This window comes from Typopeltis vanoorti, chromosome 6, assembly GCF_054136105.1.
Source record: "Typopeltis vanoorti isolate ZY-2024b chromosome 6, IOZ_Tvanoo_1.0, whole genome shotgun sequence".
Taxonomy (NCBI): Eukaryota; Metazoa; Arthropoda; class Arachnida; order Uropygi; family Thelyphonidae; genus Typopeltis; species Typopeltis vanoorti.
The window spans coordinates 111,070,528-111,090,230 of record NC_143554.1 but is presented as its reverse complement, the minus strand read 5'-3'; the positions used below and the strand labels follow the sequence as shown (position 1 = coordinate 111,090,230).

The 19,703-nt window shown below is 34.5% G+C and overlaps 1 protein-coding gene across 5 annotated transcripts in view; it reads right to left on the bottom strand.

Annotated features, from left to right (window-relative positions):
* The window catches only part of Mps1 (dual specificity protein kinase monopolar spindle 1), a 199,875-nt gene that overhangs the window by 17,832 nt on the left and 162,340 nt on the right, over positions 1 to 19,703 (bottom strand). For 4 of the 5 annotated variants that reach the window (XM_090393600.1, XM_090393598.1, XM_090393601.1 and 1 more), the window contains exon 13: positions 12,546 to 12,621. In XM_090393600.1, coding sequence (XP_090249726.1) covers positions 12,546 to 12,621 — 76 coding nt within the window. Of the gene's footprint in view, positions 1 to 12,545; positions 12,622 to 16,157; positions 16,214 to 19,703 lie in introns of all 5 variants that reach the window. The other variant, XR_016548404.1, reaches the window with a different exon arrangement.

Sequence of the window (19,703 nt, the reverse complement as noted above, 5' to 3'; positions counted from 1 at the left end):
AATATGATACCAAGTATCAGCTCTGTCTTGTGAGTGATCTTACTATATCCCATCTGAGAAAAAAGATGGAGGTAGCGAAAGTAATAAATAGCACCTAACTTGGTGAGGAACCAGAAGTTGTGAGTTTAGTAGGAGGTGATTTTCCCATTTGCCATATCAAAGATGGATTTGGATTTCTTGATATCTTTGCAATTATTACTGATTTTTCCTCCCTTCCCCTCCCCAATGGATTGCCCTAGCACATTTAGAAAACTAAAGATGAAAATTTTAAATAGAACAGGGATAAAGACCATCATCCCAGCAAGAATTATTTCTGTAACTTGGTCACAGCAAATGTTTGGATCAGGAAAATGCAAATAATTTGGCCATAAAATTAGAAGTCATCTCACTTAGTGCTATTGTATTGCCAAAAGGCACAATGAAAAGGAAGATTAGACATCTATAAATTAAAGATACCAAGAAATTATATACTTGGTTTAATCCTTTATCCAAGTGTAAGCAAACAAAGTTTGCACCTGAAGTATTTTCAGGACTGGAGCAACTCGTGGTAAAGGTAGTATGACTTCACATCACTTGCCTTAGTATCCCATAATGCAAAGCACATCTCCTTGTGAAGATGTACTGTACGCCCACAGATGTGAGACCCTTCGACACTTCTGTGCATGTCAGAAGAAGGAGAATTCATTCCAATATTAGGGTAATCAATGCATTTCATGGGATGAGTGTTTATTATTATATGTTGGAAAATTAGCTTTTCTTTTATGAAAATTCTAGTTCTTAAAGTGGTAACTATTTTGCTTGTACAACAGTTAGAAAATTTACGTATAAAACACATGATTTCGCATGTTGGTGACCAATTCGTACATCCTTTATTTCTTTCTTCCCCTTCAGCATGAATTGACTATTCTTGGCATATTACTAAGGTCGGCTCTCTGAAGTGTGGGTGCACAATATAATGCTATGCACTATGGGAAGGGTCACTACCCAGACCAGTTTCAACCCTGATTAAGGTCTCATCAGTGGGAGCCAGATCCAGGGGTGATACTAAGGTTGAAGTAATGCAGAAGTCATATTTTCATATACGAATAGCCAAAAGGTGTTACACTTTATTATTATTATTGGATTGGAGATAGTTATTGGAAGTTTTATCACTTGGTTATACTATGCTCATACTTTGCTTGGTTATGCTAGTGTAAGCAAACAAAGTTTGAGCCTTGAACTATTTTCAGGACTGAGGCAACTTGTATACAGAAGCTAATGACTTTATTCACGCAAACTTTGTTTGCTTACACTTGGATAAAGGATTAAACCAAGTATATAATTAATTGGTATCTTTAATTTATAGCATAACCAAGTGGAAAAACTTCCAACAGACATAGTTATAGTCTGAGTTAAGGGGAACTAATATCTAAGATATATTTTGTAAAAAAAACTAGTTAAGTACAGTTCAAAAATGTTGGGATGATGGCAAGAATGATCTAATATCCCAATTGATAAGTGGATGATTTACATTAGGTCAATAAGTAACCCATTGCAAGAATAAATTGTTGGATAATGAACTTTTTTTTTTTTTTTAATTTATACAAAAACAGTAAAATAAATGAACTGCATTACATCATTTAATTTTCTGTTTAAATTATTTAATATAAAGTTAAGCAATATACTATACCAAGAAGTCTTGATGGAAAACAACATACTTCATTTTGGTATTAAAATTTACTCAAAAGCAAGATAGCATATTTCATATTAAGTACACAAAATTGGTGTTTGTTATAAAACTAAGACATTTTTGAACACTGATCAATAGACATGGTGCTTACATAACCTTCAACATGACTGGTATTGTAGCATCATGCTAAAGAGTCAATATATTTGCCTTCACACTTTTAGTGCTTTTAATTAAGAGGTTTCACCAATCTAAGAGCAGTGTTTCGAACTGCATGCTTCTCTTCAGATACCAAATAAAATGTAGCACATCTGCAACAAGCTCATGCTTAAAAGTTATGTGATATTTTTCCGCAATCAATCAGTAGTGCACTCATGAACAAGTGCACTACCGGCTGATTACATTTAAGTCTCAAAGACTGGAAAAAAACAGTTACACATTTTAGTCATATACTATGTCTAGGAAGAATTATCGTGGAAAAAAGACTGGCAGGTGAAGATGGTAGTAAAGTGACAAGACTGGTATATTTTTTTCTGGCAGAAATAATACAGCATTAAGTCTTATTGGTGGCAGATAGAATGACTCAGTCTATGAGTCAATTCATTTGTCTGCAAAAGGGAAACCTTACTACTTTTGTCTAAGGCTAGCTAACTCAGCCTCAGAGGAATAGAAGCAGTTCCCCATTTTTAACATTTTCTTCTCCCATAGTCTGAAATGAACCGTTCGGTCATTCATGGCTGGTAGGTGATACTCTTTGCTAGCCTCCTCCAGTCGTCTCAGTCTATTGTTCTTGATGTCAGTTGAAAAAGGGAGGAATTTGTCCATTTTTTGATGTTATCAGTCCATTTTAATCGAGGTCAGCCCCTCACCCTAGATCCGGAATGATTCCTTCTAGTGCTTGTTTTGGAATGCCATTAGCCCTCTCCACATGTCCGAACCATTTCATCTGTCTACTTCTGATGACTGTCAGAATATTTTCCCTTTTTCTCCCATCTACCGAATCAATCAGTTTTAGGACATTTTCATTGGTTTCGTGAGCAATATAGGGATTTCTCAAAAATCTTCTGTAAGTTTTCATTTCGAAAGACAGGAGTCTCCTCTCATCTTCTTTCAATGAAGTCCGGGCCTCACAACCATACAAGAGGACAGAATTCACCAAGGTGTCATTAGTCTTAGTCTGGTTGTGATTGCTATTCTGTTATCTCACCACAATTTAACTTCTGTAGGGTCACGGTTGCCTTAGCAATTCGGTATTTAATGTCAGTTTTTGAACGACCATCTTGACTCAGCATGCTTCCTAGATAAGTGAACTTCTTTGCATTCTCAATTTGCTTATTGCCAATTTGTATCTTTAAGAATTCAATGTCTGATTTTGATGTTATCATTGTTTTTGTTTTTTTGTAGGTTTATGTATAATCTATATTTTTTTTAATGTTCTGAAAACATGGCTGGTTATCTCTTGTAATTCTTTTTCACTTTCTGCCAGAAGATCAATATCATCAGCAAAACGTAAGTTAATAATTCTCAGTCTGCCAACTCTATTCCAGTGTCATATTCATAAAGAGCTTCATCTATGACATATTCCAGAAAACAATTAAAAAGAAGAGGGGGACAAGATGCATCCCTGTCTTATCCCTCCCCCCTTCTGCCCAGAATGGTTCGCTGCTGTAATTTTTAATTTCAATTCTCATATCAGATGAGGAATAAAGAGATTTAATAATTCTAATGATTTTGTTGCATAATGTTCTAAAATTTTCCATAATGCCTCGTGCCATATTGAGTCAAAAGCTTTTTGAAGATCTAAAAAAGTTGTGAGATTATTTTGTTATGTTCTATGTATTTTTCGCCTAGTATGTGTATTGTAAAAATATGGTCAATTGTACTTCTGGACTTCCGGAAACCTGCTTGTTCATCTGATAGTCTGCTTTCTATTTTCTTTTCGATTCTTGACAGTAGTATTTTTAACAGGATTTTGCTTGGATGACTAATAAGGCTTATTGTTCTATAGTTGCTACATTTATTGCTGTTTCTCTTTAGGAATAGGTACAAGGACAGAAGTCAACCAATCAGAAGGCCAAGTCTCTGTGTTCCATACATCCTGGAATAAATTTAGCAAGGTGTCTATGATGATGTCACTTCCTTCGTATCAGTTCCACTGTGACACCATCATTTCCTGGTGATTTTCCTATTTTTGAGGAGATAACTGCTGCAATAACTTCTTTTAATATCAGGTAATCTCCTTCCTCTGAACCTCCTGGAAAAATTCTGTCCAAAATATCACCAGTCAGTTGAAGGTCCTTTTGAAAAAGCTTGGTTGTTCCACTGTGACACCATCACTTCCCAGTGATTTCCCTATTTTTGAGGAGTTAACTGCTGCAATAACTTCTTTTAATATCGGGTAATCTTCTTCTTCCGAACCTCCTGGCAAAATTCCGTCCAAAATGTCAGTCAGTCAGTCAGTTGAGGGTCCTTTTGAAAAAGCTTGGTTGCGTAACATTTCCATCTTTCAACTATTTTCTGGTTATCTGTGATTAGGAGTTCCATCTTCATCTTCTATGCTCCAATTAATTGCGCTAAAAGGTTTGGTTAACTTATTGATAATTTGAGAAGCACTTTTAGAATTATTTTTATTTAAGTCCTCTTCTATATTTTTGCATTCATCCAATATCCATAAGTTTCTAGCATGTTTGATTTCTTTTTTTAATAATCTTACTAATTTTTATACTGTTCACTATTATCACCGCTATTAATACGAGATTTCAAATATCTTCTTTCGTCGGATAGGTCCAAAATATTTTTGCTTATCCATGGTTTATTTATTTTCCTTTTGTATCCAAGGATTTCTTCAGCTGTCTCAGTTATCTTTTGAGAAGTATTTGGTTTTACATTCGATACTATTATATTTATTGAAGCTTGTGTCAAAAATTTGTTTTAATTTGTATTTATATAGTGTATTTATTTGGGGATCTTTTTAATTTTTCTATATTATATCTTTTACGAGTTGATTTTGTAGGTAATCTTTCCCTCATTTTCATATTCACAGTTGCGATGACCATGTTGTGGTCGCTGTCAATGTTGGCTCCAGGAAATGATCTGGTTCTTGTGAGGTTGATGGAGTTTTTAAATCTTGTGCTTATAAGGATAAAGTCAATTTGACTGTGTGTTTTACCATCAGGGGAAGTCCATGTCCATCTTCTGGAAAATTTATGGGGAAATAGAGTGTTAGTAATGATAAGTTCATTTTGTGAGGCAAAATTGATCAATTCAAAACCTCTTTAGTTTGTCTCCCCATAGCCATACGGTCCAACAAATGGGAGATAATCTTTACCGATGTCTGTTCCAATTTTGGCATTCCAATCGCCCTGTACAATCAAAAGGTCTTTTCTATTCGCTCTGGTGATTGTTGCATTAAGTTGACCATAAAACTCCTCTACTTCAGAGTCCTCGTGATCTGTGGTTGGGGCATAGACCTGTATGATGGTGACATTGAGTGGTTTTCCTCTCAAGCGGACTAGAGCAATTCTGCTATTGATAGTTGAATTCCATGACAGAATTTCGTGATGATTTGTGTATCAAAAACCGATCCCTTCTTTTCCATTGCAGTCACATCCAGAATAAAAAGGCAAATGCCCTTCATATGTTGTTAGCTCTCCTGTTTTGGGCCATCGAATTTCGCAAAGTCTATAACAGTCCATTCACATCTTTTTAGTTCATGCTGTAGTAATTTGAGTTGACCTGATTGTAGTAGAGTCCTAATATTCCAAGTTCCGGTCGTTAAATGGTTGCAGAGTCTGAATCTGGATCCAGTTTTTCCATTATTTTTGTCAGTGATAGTGATTTTTAACATACAAATGAGTCAAGAATTTCTACAGATAACATAAATTTGTTAAGGTTTTGTTTTAGTAATTGAACTGAATTTTATAATATTGACAACGATACAGGTCACAAATGGTGAAAGATGCATATGCTATGATAGTTATCAGTTTTACAATGTAATCTGACAAGACAGTATAAGTCAGTATATAAATTATGAGCAAGGGAAAAAGAATACTGTTCAAATTAATATGAGAATTGCTGATAATAAGCATTTTGCTTGATAACTAGTTAATTTTTGAGGGAAGAGTGAATAAGAAAAGCTTTATCTTCTCCATTCTGACTCCAAAGGGAGAGAAGGTTAAAGAGGAAGAAGAAAAAGTTTTTATGCTGAAGTTGAATAACAAAATGATACATTAACTGACAATGAGTGAATTACAGAATCCACTTCCTCCAAAGAGATACAATAACCTGTCAAATGTTAATTGACAGCAAATGATCTCAGCTACTGCATTGTGCGTGCATGTTGCACAGAACAAAGAAAGTTTAGTGTTGTTTTTTGGCTCTGATTTAAGTTTCCAGCTGTATGGAGAGGAAATTTAGACAGGGTTATGGACATTATCCACTTGAATGAACAGAAAGAAAGAAAGCAGAACCTAGACAGTGGAGATATGGAATAACATGAAATGATAAACTTTTCAGTGTAACCTCTGCCATAAATCCATTCGCTGGGTCATTTGCAAAGTGCATATTCCATAATCTACCTTACACAATATTATACACAAAAAACTGTGCATCAGAATGCTTACAAGAGCTGGTACAGAAGTAACAAGGGAAAAAAATTCCATCCACACCATGTTTTCAATGGAAATACTATTACAGACAGATGATGACAATGCATTTTCTGGTAAGGTGAAACAACACAATTTTCAAATTGAGAGAAGTAAAAAATTCAGACACTGTAATGGAACAAAAGTTTGATATTCCTAAGCTGAACATTTGGTGAACTAACTTCAGATTTCATGACCAGACCAGATTGCGAAAAGCTACAATAAAAAGAGCAACCTAAACTGAAATTATTGCATTTCTTAGGACCACAAGGATAACACAACCAGCATGACCGAAGCTACCCTGCTACTACCACCACATTATGCTTACCCAATGAAAGCCTTCATAAATCAGCAGTTTACAGTCAGATGAATTGGGAGAATAAGTCCCATCCTGGATCACCAGGATAATATTGCTATCCACCAATTACAGAAATCTGTCTTCAATGACCTTTTCCAATATCTTAACCACCACTTCTGAGATATTAACTGATTTATATTCTGAAACCTCCATTCTTGGAGTCTATTAGGTAATGGAACTATTTTGTCCTTTTTCCACTATCTTAGCACTATCAGTGCTGAGACTTAAACAGTCTGGTTAAGGGCAGTGTCATTTCTCTTCGCTTTCCTGTAATACACAGATACACAGGCTGATATCTCATCGATGCTAGTATGCCAGTCACCCTTCTTGCTGTGCATTATATTGATCATGCGATTGCTGACCTAATGTCCAATCCTCACCTTCTCGTGGTGCACCCTTTTGGGTAACTACTTGGATACTGAACAAACGAGGATGGGCTGGCAATTTGGGATTTAGCTGACCAAATTGTATTCTTATTGGTTAAACCAAAATAAAAAACGATGGTACAACATGACAAAATTTCATGCTGGCTGGCTGGGGCATCACCCGGTTAAACAAGGCCCCCGTTGTTTTCGCCAGGGAACCAGGGCGAACAACGAAACGTCAGCTACTGGAACAAATCTGAAAACAAACCCCAACTCAACATCACCAGAGTTAAAGATCGGTACTATCAACGTAAGAAGCCTGAATGGCAAAGAAATGGAGCTAGCTGAAGAATTAGATAAGTACCAGATCGACATAATAGGAGTGACTGAAACAAAAAAGACCAAAACTGGCGAGATCTTTCTGAGCAATAAATACAAAATGTTATATTCAGGCAATGACAATCAAGGAAAAGAAGGAGTAGCCATAGTATTCAACACAAAATACGAGGCTAATCTTCTTGAATGGCAGTCAGTCTCAAGTAGAGTAATGTGGGCAATATGAGAATGTGGAACTGGACAATGAGACTAATTTCTGCCTATGGTCCCACAGAAGGTTCTACTAAGGTAGAAGTAGAGGAATTTTTTAAGGCTTTAGAAAAAGCAACTGACACAATGAAAAAGGAAAAGTTGGTCCTTGTTGGGGATCTAAATAGCAGAGTAGGAAATGATTGTGAGACATACAAAAATATTTTGGGAAAATTTGGAGAAAGGAGCAAAGCTAATAATAATGGCAAATATCTGTTGGATTTCTGCTCAGGACATGGACTGGTTATTACTAACACCATGTTCCAACATAAAAATGTGAACAAATTCACATGGAGAGAAGAGGCAAGGAATAAGAAAAGTCTCATTGACTATGTTATTGTTGATAGTGATGTTTTCTCCCTGGTGCAGGACACCAGAGTGTACAGAGGATATGAAACTGGAAGTGATCACCATTTAGTCTTGAGCAGGATAAAATTGAATTTCATATTCAAAAGAATAACATGTAAGAAAGTTTTAAAGTGAATAAAAGTTGAGCAGCTCTCAGATGTTAACTGTAGACTAAAATACACAAAGATTATTGAAGAAAAATGAAAGAGTTTGAGAACAGGAATCAAACCTTGGAGATTCAGTGGCAAACTATGAAGAAAACATTGACTGATTCTGCCAGAGAGGCATGTGGTGAGGTTGTCTGCAAGGATAAAAAAATCAGAACTCCCTGGTGGACACAGGAAGTTAAAGAGGCAGTGAAGTAAAAGAAAAAAGCATATCAAAAGTTCCTGTCAAATAAGTCAGCTTGTGCTCTTAGAGAATATAGAGACAAATGCAAGAATGCTAAAAACTGTGTAAAACTAGCAAAACGAAAGTCATGGGAGGACTTTGGCAAGAATACAGAAAATAAATATCAAGAAGGTGGCAAAATATTCTGGAGGTTGTTGAAGAAGCTTAGGAATGGAGGAAAGAGTGCTGTAAAAGGCATTAGAGATGATAAAGGTGATATGAAAACGGGAGAAAAAGATATCCTTGAGGTATGGAGTAATTACTTTAAAAAACTGCTAAATGAAACAAACAGTGATGACAGCACAGTGGTAAAAAACACTGATCAGGCATGCAGTCAGGAATACATATCCATACTACTTGAAGTAGAAAAAGCCATCAAAGGCTTGAAATGTGGAAAGGCAGCAGGAGTAGATGATATTCGACCAGAAATGCTGAAGTATGGTGGTATAAGAGTCTTACAGTGGCTGCACTGCATAGTTCAGAAAGCCTGGACAGAGGGACAGATTCCTGATGATTGGAGTAGAGCTCTCATAGTACCCATATATAAAAAGGGAAATGAAACTGAATGTGAGAATTACAGAGGTATTTCCTTACTGAGTGTTCCTGGCAAGTTCTATGCAAGTATAGTTGAGATATGGTTGAGAAGAATTGTGGAAGAAAAGCTTGGTGAAGAACAAGCTGGATTCAGGCCAAATAGAGACTGTCAGGATCAGATCTTTACTTTACGACAAATAGTCGAGAAAGCATGGGAATATAACAAAGATCTGTATTTAAGTTTTGTCGATTTGGAAAAGGCATATGACAAGGTGCCAAGAGAGAAGCTATTCAATATGCTGCAGTTATATGGTGTCAATGGGGCATTATATCAAGCAATACTTAGTCTTTATTTGAGTTGTAAGTCAGCAGTTAGAATTGATGGAAGTACAGGAAGATGGTTTAATGTTAAATCTGGTGTGAGACAAGGTTGTACATTATCCCCTCTGTTATTCATTATCTATATGGATCACATTATGAAGGAAAGTGGTATTAAACATGATATCAAAATTGGAGATGTTAATGTCAGCTCTTTGCTTTATGCGGATGACGTTATACTTCTAAATAAATCCGCTACAAGTCTGCAAGATTCTCTGACTAAATTGAATAGCTGTTGTAATAGATATGGTATGAAGGTCAGCAATAAAAAAACAAAGACAATGAAAATAGGCAGAATCATTGAAAATGTCAACTGTGTTGTGAATGGAGAACCCGTGGAACATGTGAAACTTTTCAGCTACTTAGGCACGATTTTTACTGAAGATGGCAAATTAAATATAGAAATAGACAACAGAATCAGCAAAGCTGGTATGGTGGGAAGTCAATTGAATAAATTCATATGGAATAAAAGAGAAATTAGTCAGAACACTAAATTAGCTGTATACAAGACAGTGTTCAAACCAGTTTTAACTTATGGATCTGAGAACTGGGTCAGAAGTAAAACACTTGACCAAAGACTTAGAGACCGCAGACATGAGAGTCCTGAGAAAGATTATAGGCATGAACAGATGGCATCAATGGCAATATCATATTAAAAACGAAGATATTAAGAAAGAACTTGACATTGTCAGCATCCAGGAATGCGTTAGCAGAGCTAATCTCAGGTGGTATGGTCACTTAAACAGAATGGGCAAGGAAAGATTAGCAGAACAAGTGTTCTCTGCCAAGTTGGCAGCAAAACGACCCAGAGGAAGACCAAGATATAGGTGGATTGATACGGTACAAAGTGCCTTAGACGATAGAAATATAAGCTCTGATAATGTTGGAGTCTTAACAAGTAACAGACTGATTTGGAGGAAAATTGTAGATAGGAAGTTAGTAATGATGTAATTTTTTTTCATGTAGTACTATCATATCCTGTACACCCCTTGAGGGTACATGGCAGGAATTTGATGATGATTAACTTTTGATAACTCCTGCTTAATGATGCTACTAATCCATTTAACTCCCAACTGATTTTTATCCTCCCAGCTCTAGGTATGTAGTCTGATACTGATTTCCTCAAATATTCCTAGATAATCATCAGCTTCAGTTCTACATATCTTTTGTTAATTCCACATGCTTAGCCATCTCCCTGGTCAAGACTGTATGATCACTTTCTTCATTTAGAGACAAAGTGGTGACCTTCGTTATGAAGATTCTCTAATGCTCTCACTAGAAATTAGACTCTACTGACTTGGGATTAGCAAAAAAAAAAAAAAAAAACAGAGCTAGAATAAATAGTGAAAACTAAATACAGCATCAAATAAAGACGATATACACTCATAAGACAAAACATGACAACCAAGTTTGCTTCCAGCCAACCTGACTGCACAGTGGGCCAGAAACAGCCTAGTGCTGGTATCATAGTATGGAGATTGTTCTCATGGACATCACTGGATCCTCACGTCCCCACTGAACCTTGATCACTAATTCATAACTGGGGATTGTTTTGGACCAAATACTGTCATAAATGGTGACAATGTGACTCAATAGATCTGGACTCTACTAGCAAGACCATGCCTCATATTATAAGGTTTGGATTGTGCATGCATGGTTCAAAGAGCATATTCAAGCATTCCATGTGCTCTCCTGGCTGCCTAACTCTAATGATTCAAATCCCATCAAAGAATTGTGAGAATATGTGGAATGCAGTATCTGCCAGTCAATATCAATCAGGGCTCACTCAGTCGCTGACCTCCATGATGTTATTCTGCTAACTGATCCAAAATACCTCAACAACACCTTTTGTGGTCTAGTGAAGCCAATGCTGAGCCAGTTACCTTGGCCACAGAAAGTCCAAGATGTTACTATATAGATGGTCAACGTTTTGGTTCATGACTATGAGGTAAACTAAAATAATGACAAATATTGAATAAGACTACATAACAAAAGAACAAATAACAATAAAATAGACAATACCAAAATAAAGCAAGCACAAAATATGTATACCTTGGAAGAACTTTTACATCAGGAAAGAGAAGCATATGAAGAACTTAAAAAGAATTAGGCTGGATGGCTTTTGCCATAACAGAAAAGATTCCTGTGCAGTAAAATAAAACCTGACAATAGAACAAAAGTTTTCAACCAATGTTTCATTCTGGTTATGAAACATGGGTCAGACACACAGCTAATAACCAAACAAATAATGGGTAGGATGAGAAGAACTAAAATAAAATGTAAGGAACCATGCTAAACATCAAGCTATAAGACAAAATAAAGAATGAAGATATTAGAAAAGAAACAAAGATGCTGAATACAGCAAAGAGATTTTAAAATTAAAACGGAAAAGACATTGCACACACGAAACGGACAAAGACAACTCAGTGGCATCCATATGAAGAAAGTGGAATGCCAGAATAATGAGAGGAGATGAAATGATTACCTGATAGAGATGACTGGAGAATGCTGGCATCAGGAGCCAGCCATAATGGAAAAAAAGATGGAGATAAATGGGTTAGGTCCATAATAGAAAATGGTAAGAAGTCTTACAAGAAGAATGGATTTCATGAAATATTTAAGTTTGCTAAATCTATCACAGCATAATTTAAGATGTAAAGAATAAGATTTGGTGTTTATTAAAGTTTAGAAAGACAAAAGAGTCCTTCCCACAATCAGTTCAGTTTACATAAAAATGCAGTCAACAAATTATGAAGGACTTCTATAACACAGTTGATTCTCACTTTAGTAAACTAATACGGACCAAAGGAACAGTCAGTTTGCTAAAGTTAATTTCTTTTAGCATAGCATCATACCTATGAGGTTTAGGTTAGGACTTTTCAATAGTTTGTTATAGTGGTGTATACTTATATACTGGTCTATGCTTATGAAATGTTGGTGTATTAACTTGCAATTGATAGAAGGTTTTAAATTAATTAATTTAATTAATTCATCATCCCTATCATATATTAATCATTAATTAACCATTATACAAGATAGCCATGCAAAAAAAAATTGCTTTTTATATGAAATATTTTAATTGTTGAAAGCAGTGGCAACTCTATTTTAAAACGACATCATGTTTTGCAGTGTTAAGTTTTTGTCATTTATTAGTTCTTTTTATTTATTTTTCTTGCACATTAATAGTTCATTTTATTAACTAATAATTATATACGCTCCAAAACCAGGAAAAAGAGTAGACAATGGAATAAGAAGCTCATTAAAATAATATAACTTACCAGTAGAGGTCAAATATGGATGACATAGCAGCTCATGAATAGAGGGTCGCTTTTTAGGATTTCTCATTAAACAGGACTGCATTTAAAAATTATTCAAATTAGCTATAAAATATTTCTGTTTTATCTAATTTTCTATCATAATAAAAAAAAAGAATGTTTTTTTTTAGTTTCGATATCTCTCATTAAAAGATCACTATGGAAAAAGCAACTTTAGTTTTTTTTTAATTTTTGACCAAATATTTATGACTTAAAATGGTTTTAATAGTAAGTCAGTTGAATAAGTGAAAAATCAAACTTTTTAAGAAAACGCTTTTAAAAAATAATTTTTTTAACATTGTTTCTTATCGTGACAGAGAAAAACTGATTTTTTTTTTTTTTATTACAGGTCAGATAACTTTGCATTGCAAAAAACAATACAGCAGAAACCTAGATAAATTCCACATAAATGCATAATGATTAGTCTGACTCATTCTAAAATTCAATATGATCATCCTTAAAACCTAATCCTTGGTGTTGCTTTCCTCTCTCTTCTTATATATAAATTTATTCATCTGACCTTCCAAAACCATGCCAGTCATTATCTATATCAATATTTAATTCAATATCTTCACTAAAAACTGTTCTTAAGAACAGTTTTTTTTTTTTTTTTAAAACTAAAATGTTTAATTGTTCTATAGGTTCACTTATGAGAATACAATTGATGTTTTATGCCTGAGTTCATTATTTGTCTTTTTATTGCTGATTTTCATACCAATTTGTCACAATATTTAATTTGTTAAAAACTCTGTTACAAATCTTAGATTTGTAACAGATTTATTTAAGAGGATTATGTCATCTGCATAATCATCTGTCATAATCATAATCAATGTCATCTGCATGGATTATGTCATCAGCAAAAGAACTAAGCTTAATCCAGACTGACTCCTGATTTAACATCATACCCTCCTCCTCCTCAGTATTCTAAAATTCTAACTGCTGATTTGCAACTTAAGTATAAGGTATATCTGCTCCATATAAGATTCCATTATATCATATACTTGTAGTGTTTTAAGCATTTTTTTCTCTTGGTTCTAATTCATGTTTTTCAAGTTCAACAAGGTTTTAAATAGTCATCTTAATTAAATTCCCAAAATTTCTAAACTAAACAAGAAAACATGATTTTTCTTGTTTAGTCTAGAAGGTATGCTATCTGTCAGCCAACCAGATCAAATAGAACCCCAGGTTTCTAATTCTACCACTGTCACAAATTCTGCAACTTTCATAACCACATGAAGTTTTTCTTTTGACTGTTTCCCCATGTATTACACTAAGCAAAAGTTGATAAAATGTAGACTATTGTAGTATGTCATGACTGTGTGTCAGCAATGACTTGTCTCTGGTAGAGAATAATAATAATAAAAAAAACTCTGATGTAATGAGCATAGCATATAATGAGAAGTTTATTTTTATAAGCACTTTGAGTGTCTAGTCTACAGTGCATACAACAGACATGCATCTAATGGCACTGGCATAGATACCATTACATTACCAATGATGTCACAAGTGGATATTGTGAATGTAATTTACATAAGCGTACATGATGAATGCTTATTTTGTTTATGGATTTTTAAAATTATTTTCATAAGCAAATTCAGTTTTAGATGGCATATGGTTTTCAATGCTCAGTACAAGGCTATGACCCTGGTGAGCAGGGTGGCAGCCTGAGGTGGCTTGACAAAGTACAGGTTTGGTCTGTAGAGAAGCGTTTCTAGATTTTGTATCTGTTAGCCTGTTACAATATTAATATAAGACTAGTTTACAAATTTTGTGGTCAAGTTATCATGAAACTCTCCCAGCAATCACTTCTGTTTCAAATCATTAAAAAGAAAAGTGGTACAATCATAAAGTCTTTTAGACAAGAATAGCCAATCCAATTCCTAAAAAAAAAAAAGGAAGTCTTCTAGAATTGCATAAAACAAAAGAAATGGTGTGGGAGTTGTGCACTCAAATGTGGAAGGGATGTGTTTTTTTACTATAAAAAGAAATTATGCATATAAATTGATTGCATATCGCACATAAATAAAAATATATGCCAAAAAGTAAAATTTTTTATGCTCATTATTCAACTTTTCCACATGGTTTGGATTATGGAAAAATCTGATACAGGAACATTTTTCACACACTAATGTATGCACCCCCCCCCCATTCAAAAAAAATGGAGAGAAAGAGAGAATATATGCAACTAATATGCATAAAATAAAATATTATAAACTATATAAACAGCTAGATGGGACAGAGATGAGTTCCCCCTCTTTCTGACCCCCCCCCCCCAGCAAACTTCTATGTGAAGCATTTTGAAAACCAAGCACTCAACACTGAACTATGTTGTTGTTGATGATGTGTTTGGTCTCATAGCCCAGAACATTACATTCATTTTTTGTACATCCTAACAGCCAACATCCTAAAATAAACTTCACCATAGAAAAGTAATAATAGTCTTCCCTTTTTAGATACACTAGTGACACAACTTCCTAATGGTTCATTATATTTCTCTATCTACAGAAAACCCACTCATACTAGAAGGTATTTACATAAACAATCACATCACCACCACCCTTTCCAACAGTAATGGCATCCTCAAAACACTTAATCAGGGGCGAATGATGGTCTAGAAATTCATGCTTGCTCTTGTTATTATTCAGGGAGTGAGAGGCGTGATTGAAATCTGATTATCGGAATAATGAATTACAGGTAACTCTCGTATAACAAAGATGTTAGGTTCCATAGAAATGCCACATTATATAAATTGCGTTATGTGAGACTCGGATCACATACAAAAAGTAGGATTATGTTCCGAAATCGGTTTTTTTTTTAAAAAATTATATAAACAACAATGACATATCCAACAAAAATATATTTTTATTTAATTCATGTAAGTTAGAAAACATAAACTATGACACAAATACATAGTATAAAAATTATAAATTGTAATTAAGCTTCATTGCATGTAATGGATAAATGTTTTAGGCAAAATAAAAATAAGTGCATATTTTAATCTTTCATAGCATGAGGATTTGAAGATTGGTTAATAAACATTAGTTTTGTCATGTAATCACCTGATGCATTACTACAAAACAGTAGAGTAATTCTGTCTTTGGAAACTTTGAATCCAGGAGCTGATCTTTCATTTTTCGAAATATAGGTGCGTTTTGGCATTTTTTTCCAATATAACCTGGATTCATCAGCATTGAACACCTGGTCTGCATTATAAATGTTTATAAACTTTGAGAGTTTTTTGTTTAATAAGATTTCCATCCAAAGGAATTTTCTTTTGAGTGCATCTTCTTTCCAAATCATTAGAGATTTCTTCATTTTTCTCTTAGAAAAGTACGTAAGCGAGCAACGAGCTTTGCACTTGCTGTTGACCCAGCAATAAACACTTTCTCGGATTTTATGTTCATTGTGTTTGATTGTTTGAATTGCTGATTCATTTAAATTCAAAGTCCTTATATCAACTGGTTTTAATTCAATTTTCGATATTCATTTTTTCCCTTTCAATGCAATTTGCGGCTTACTATAAAAATTATTTTTTACATAAAAAGGCATTACATATTAATGATGTATGTAACTCACCAGAAAATAAAGTGCTCAGCTTGAGATAACACACTTATGATTTTTAATGCGCTTTCCTGGCAGAAAACGAAAACAATTTTCAATGATAACCACTTTATACGGTATACAACTGATGTACATGCGTACTAAAGGGTGTTTCCCCTAATATAAATTCGCTACTTATAACTACCTGCGCAATACGAGCAGACACAAATTTAACAAAGATAAAATTTGATTTTATCTTTGTTAAATTTGTAACCCTTTATCTTTTCATATATTTTTATGAAAAGATAAAGGGTTACTACAATTTGTAGACTGCATTATATTGAAACCGCGTTGTACAAGTACCGTGTTATACGAGAGTACTTGTACAATGCATATATACTTGTATACTGACCATTTAAAACTATATATTTAGAAATTTATGTACATTTAATCATACAAATACAACATTTATTTTACAAATGATATTCTATATTTTTCAATTTAGCTACTTGAATACAAATTCTACCCTATGGTTCTTTATGAACTGGTCAATAACATCAGCATAAAAAGTTGGTTGTAACTTAATTTTCCCAAGCAACAAGCACACTTGTAAAGGCTGCTGAAGCTCACTGGCTAGAGCTACGTTGACTGCGTATGGCCTGTGGTTTAAGCAACAGAATGAGACGATGTGAAATGGCTATGCACGTGCATGAAATCACAATGCTGCTGCGAGGACCTGTAAGCTCCTATAACCGAGCAAGCTAAGGTAGCTTTGACTAGACGAGCAAGCATCGGCCTTCGATACAACGCAAAGCTCAATTATTGCCACACAAGCTTAAGACATCTTCTGTCTACAAAAATTAAAGCCTTAATGGAATGCTTATAAGTGCATGCATTTATTAACAAATAAATAGTACTTCTTTCTCAATTAATGAGCTTGCGCAGCAAGCATGGAGAATTCGCCACTGCACTTAATCACCAAGCTAGAGCTATTTATTCAAATGACACCCCTCCCCCTTGAAACTGAACTCTAAGACCTTTGCAACACTTCTTTAGCCAATGGCTATAGCCTATATAAAATATTACATGAATCCCTCCCTCATTCCCCCAATCACATAAGATCACAGCAAAACCATTTCCATTCTATATGTTAAGGGTACATCAGAAAAACGGCCAAAGTTCTCTGCAAATATGATCTCCATACTACTTTCAAATCATTCATTCAGCTAGTTACTTTCATACGTTCTTCTAAAGATCAACTACATCCTCTTGAACATCCTGGAGGGTATAAAATTCCTTGTGCCTGCAGTTTAACCTACTTTGGATAGACTGGTAGATCAGCTAACCTTGAAGAATACAAAAATTACACCCAAGATCATCTGTATGGCAAGTTAGGATTGGCAGACCATGCTCTAGATACTCCTTCACAAAGGATCAGATGGAAAAAAGCATCTATATTATACAGAAGTTTTTAAAGGTCTGAAAGGCTAATCTTAGAATCAGCATCAGCTATGATGCACTCTCCCAACCTCAACAAGTATGGTTGCAAATATAGTAGTCTCCCAGATCTTTGGTAAACCAAAGATCTGGGAGACTACTATATTTGGTATAATAATGCTTAACATTATAAATAACACCAATAGAAAAAAAACACATTTATTAAATTCACTAGCTAGAGAAGTCCCACTATTAGATCTTCTCTAAATTAACTTTATAGTTATCTGATCCATAGAGGGTGGCATGTAAGGACATTAGGTGTCAGCTGCAATTTGAACTATTTCTACAGTCACTTAGTTTAGTGCTGTGTGCACCGTCACAGTTATCAATGTGCTCTGATAATGGTGGGTAGAAAACCAGTGAAATATTAGTCAGTTTAATAAATGTATTTTTTTCCTATTGATGTTGTTTATACCATTAGGCATTATTATGAACAATGAATGACACCTAAGCATTCCTTTATATATTATAGGGAAAGCCAAGTTACTTGGTTATAACTGGTAACTTGGTCTAATAACATAAATAAAAAAATGATATACTGTGATCTCACAATTATACAATGATTGCACAGTTAACAAGTCCTTAAATCAATTTGCTGGTAAACCATACATTCAATTAATCATATAATCATTTAACTGAGGGTACAGTTAACTAAATATGGTTACCTCTTCCAAAGAGTTAGGTTTAATACACAAATCCATTCAAGGACTTATTAACCGAGGATATGGTTATTTGAGAGTCAGATAACTGAGAGTGTGCTGTATATTTATAACATTTCCATCCACAAAATGTTTCCCACCTGTTGATTGGATAATCTTCTCCCTAGACAACCTGCAGCACAATGGGTGAGATTAGAATGGGGTAATCCAGAAACTTTGCTTTAGAAGACTAAACAATGTAATTTTTCAAGATGCTTCAGACCTTCAATAAAAGAGTACGGTGAGTTTGCATTTAGTGATGAAAATTTTTTACTAACTAAAGGAATTCACATACATGCCAAACCCACAGCCTGTTGGGATGGAGAGAGAATATGCTACAACTGAGCCACTAATCTGTAATGACAAAAATTACAGACTGGCAAAATCCACCAGATTATCATCAGAGACCTCCAGGGAATCAAGGACTCATCGAGGGGAGGTCATAGATGATAGAAAAAAAAAATCTCTCTCTCAATCCTTTCTGCATTCACTCTCAACTTCTGTGGATGCCCCCCCCCCCTTCCATAAAATAAAAAATTCCATCGACTGACATCCCATATGATCCTTTCAGAAGTTTATACATCTCTATTACATCACTCCTCTTTCTCCTTTGCAGTACACAAATTCTAGTCTGGTTGACTGAGTGGTTAACAATACCTGATCTCCAACCAACAGGCTGAGAGTTTGAATCTTGACACAGGCATATGTGATTTATATTTATTAATATTTGTGATTGTCTTTAGGTAGGAAGTGAATTTCATTGCCCAGTATGAGAACACTGCCCTGCTTATTGAAGACCTGAAGTGGCTTGAAAAAAGTTCCACATTTGGACTCTAGAACAGGGTTTCTGGATTATGTAAAAAATAAATCAAACAAAAATACAAATATATATATAAAAAATTCACAACAGTAAAAAAAAAAAATCCATAGTCCACACAAAGTACAAGATGTACTATAGATTTGCATATAACCTTTCATGGGTGGGAGTAACATAAAAATTCTATCATTCCACAGTCTCGATATCATCTTTAATGCTATCCTTTGCACCCTCTTCACTGTATATGCATCACTTCAAAAACCATGAGACCAGATCTACACACAATAGCCCACAAAAGGTGTATCAATGCCTTGTAAAGATGCAATGTGATTTCCTTATCCTTACATGTCAATATTCATTTCAGGATTGCAATTTGCAATTATCCTCTGAATAGTATTTATAATTTTTGCTATACAATTCCTGAGCATCAATATCCTATCTACTAGAACTCCAAGATCCATATGTCGAGGCTTAAGATCTATGAAGAATTCATGTTGGAGGTTTAATGAAATATTATCAGAACTGAGAAAGGATTAAAACTAATTTTAATACTTCCAATATTTTGTCTCC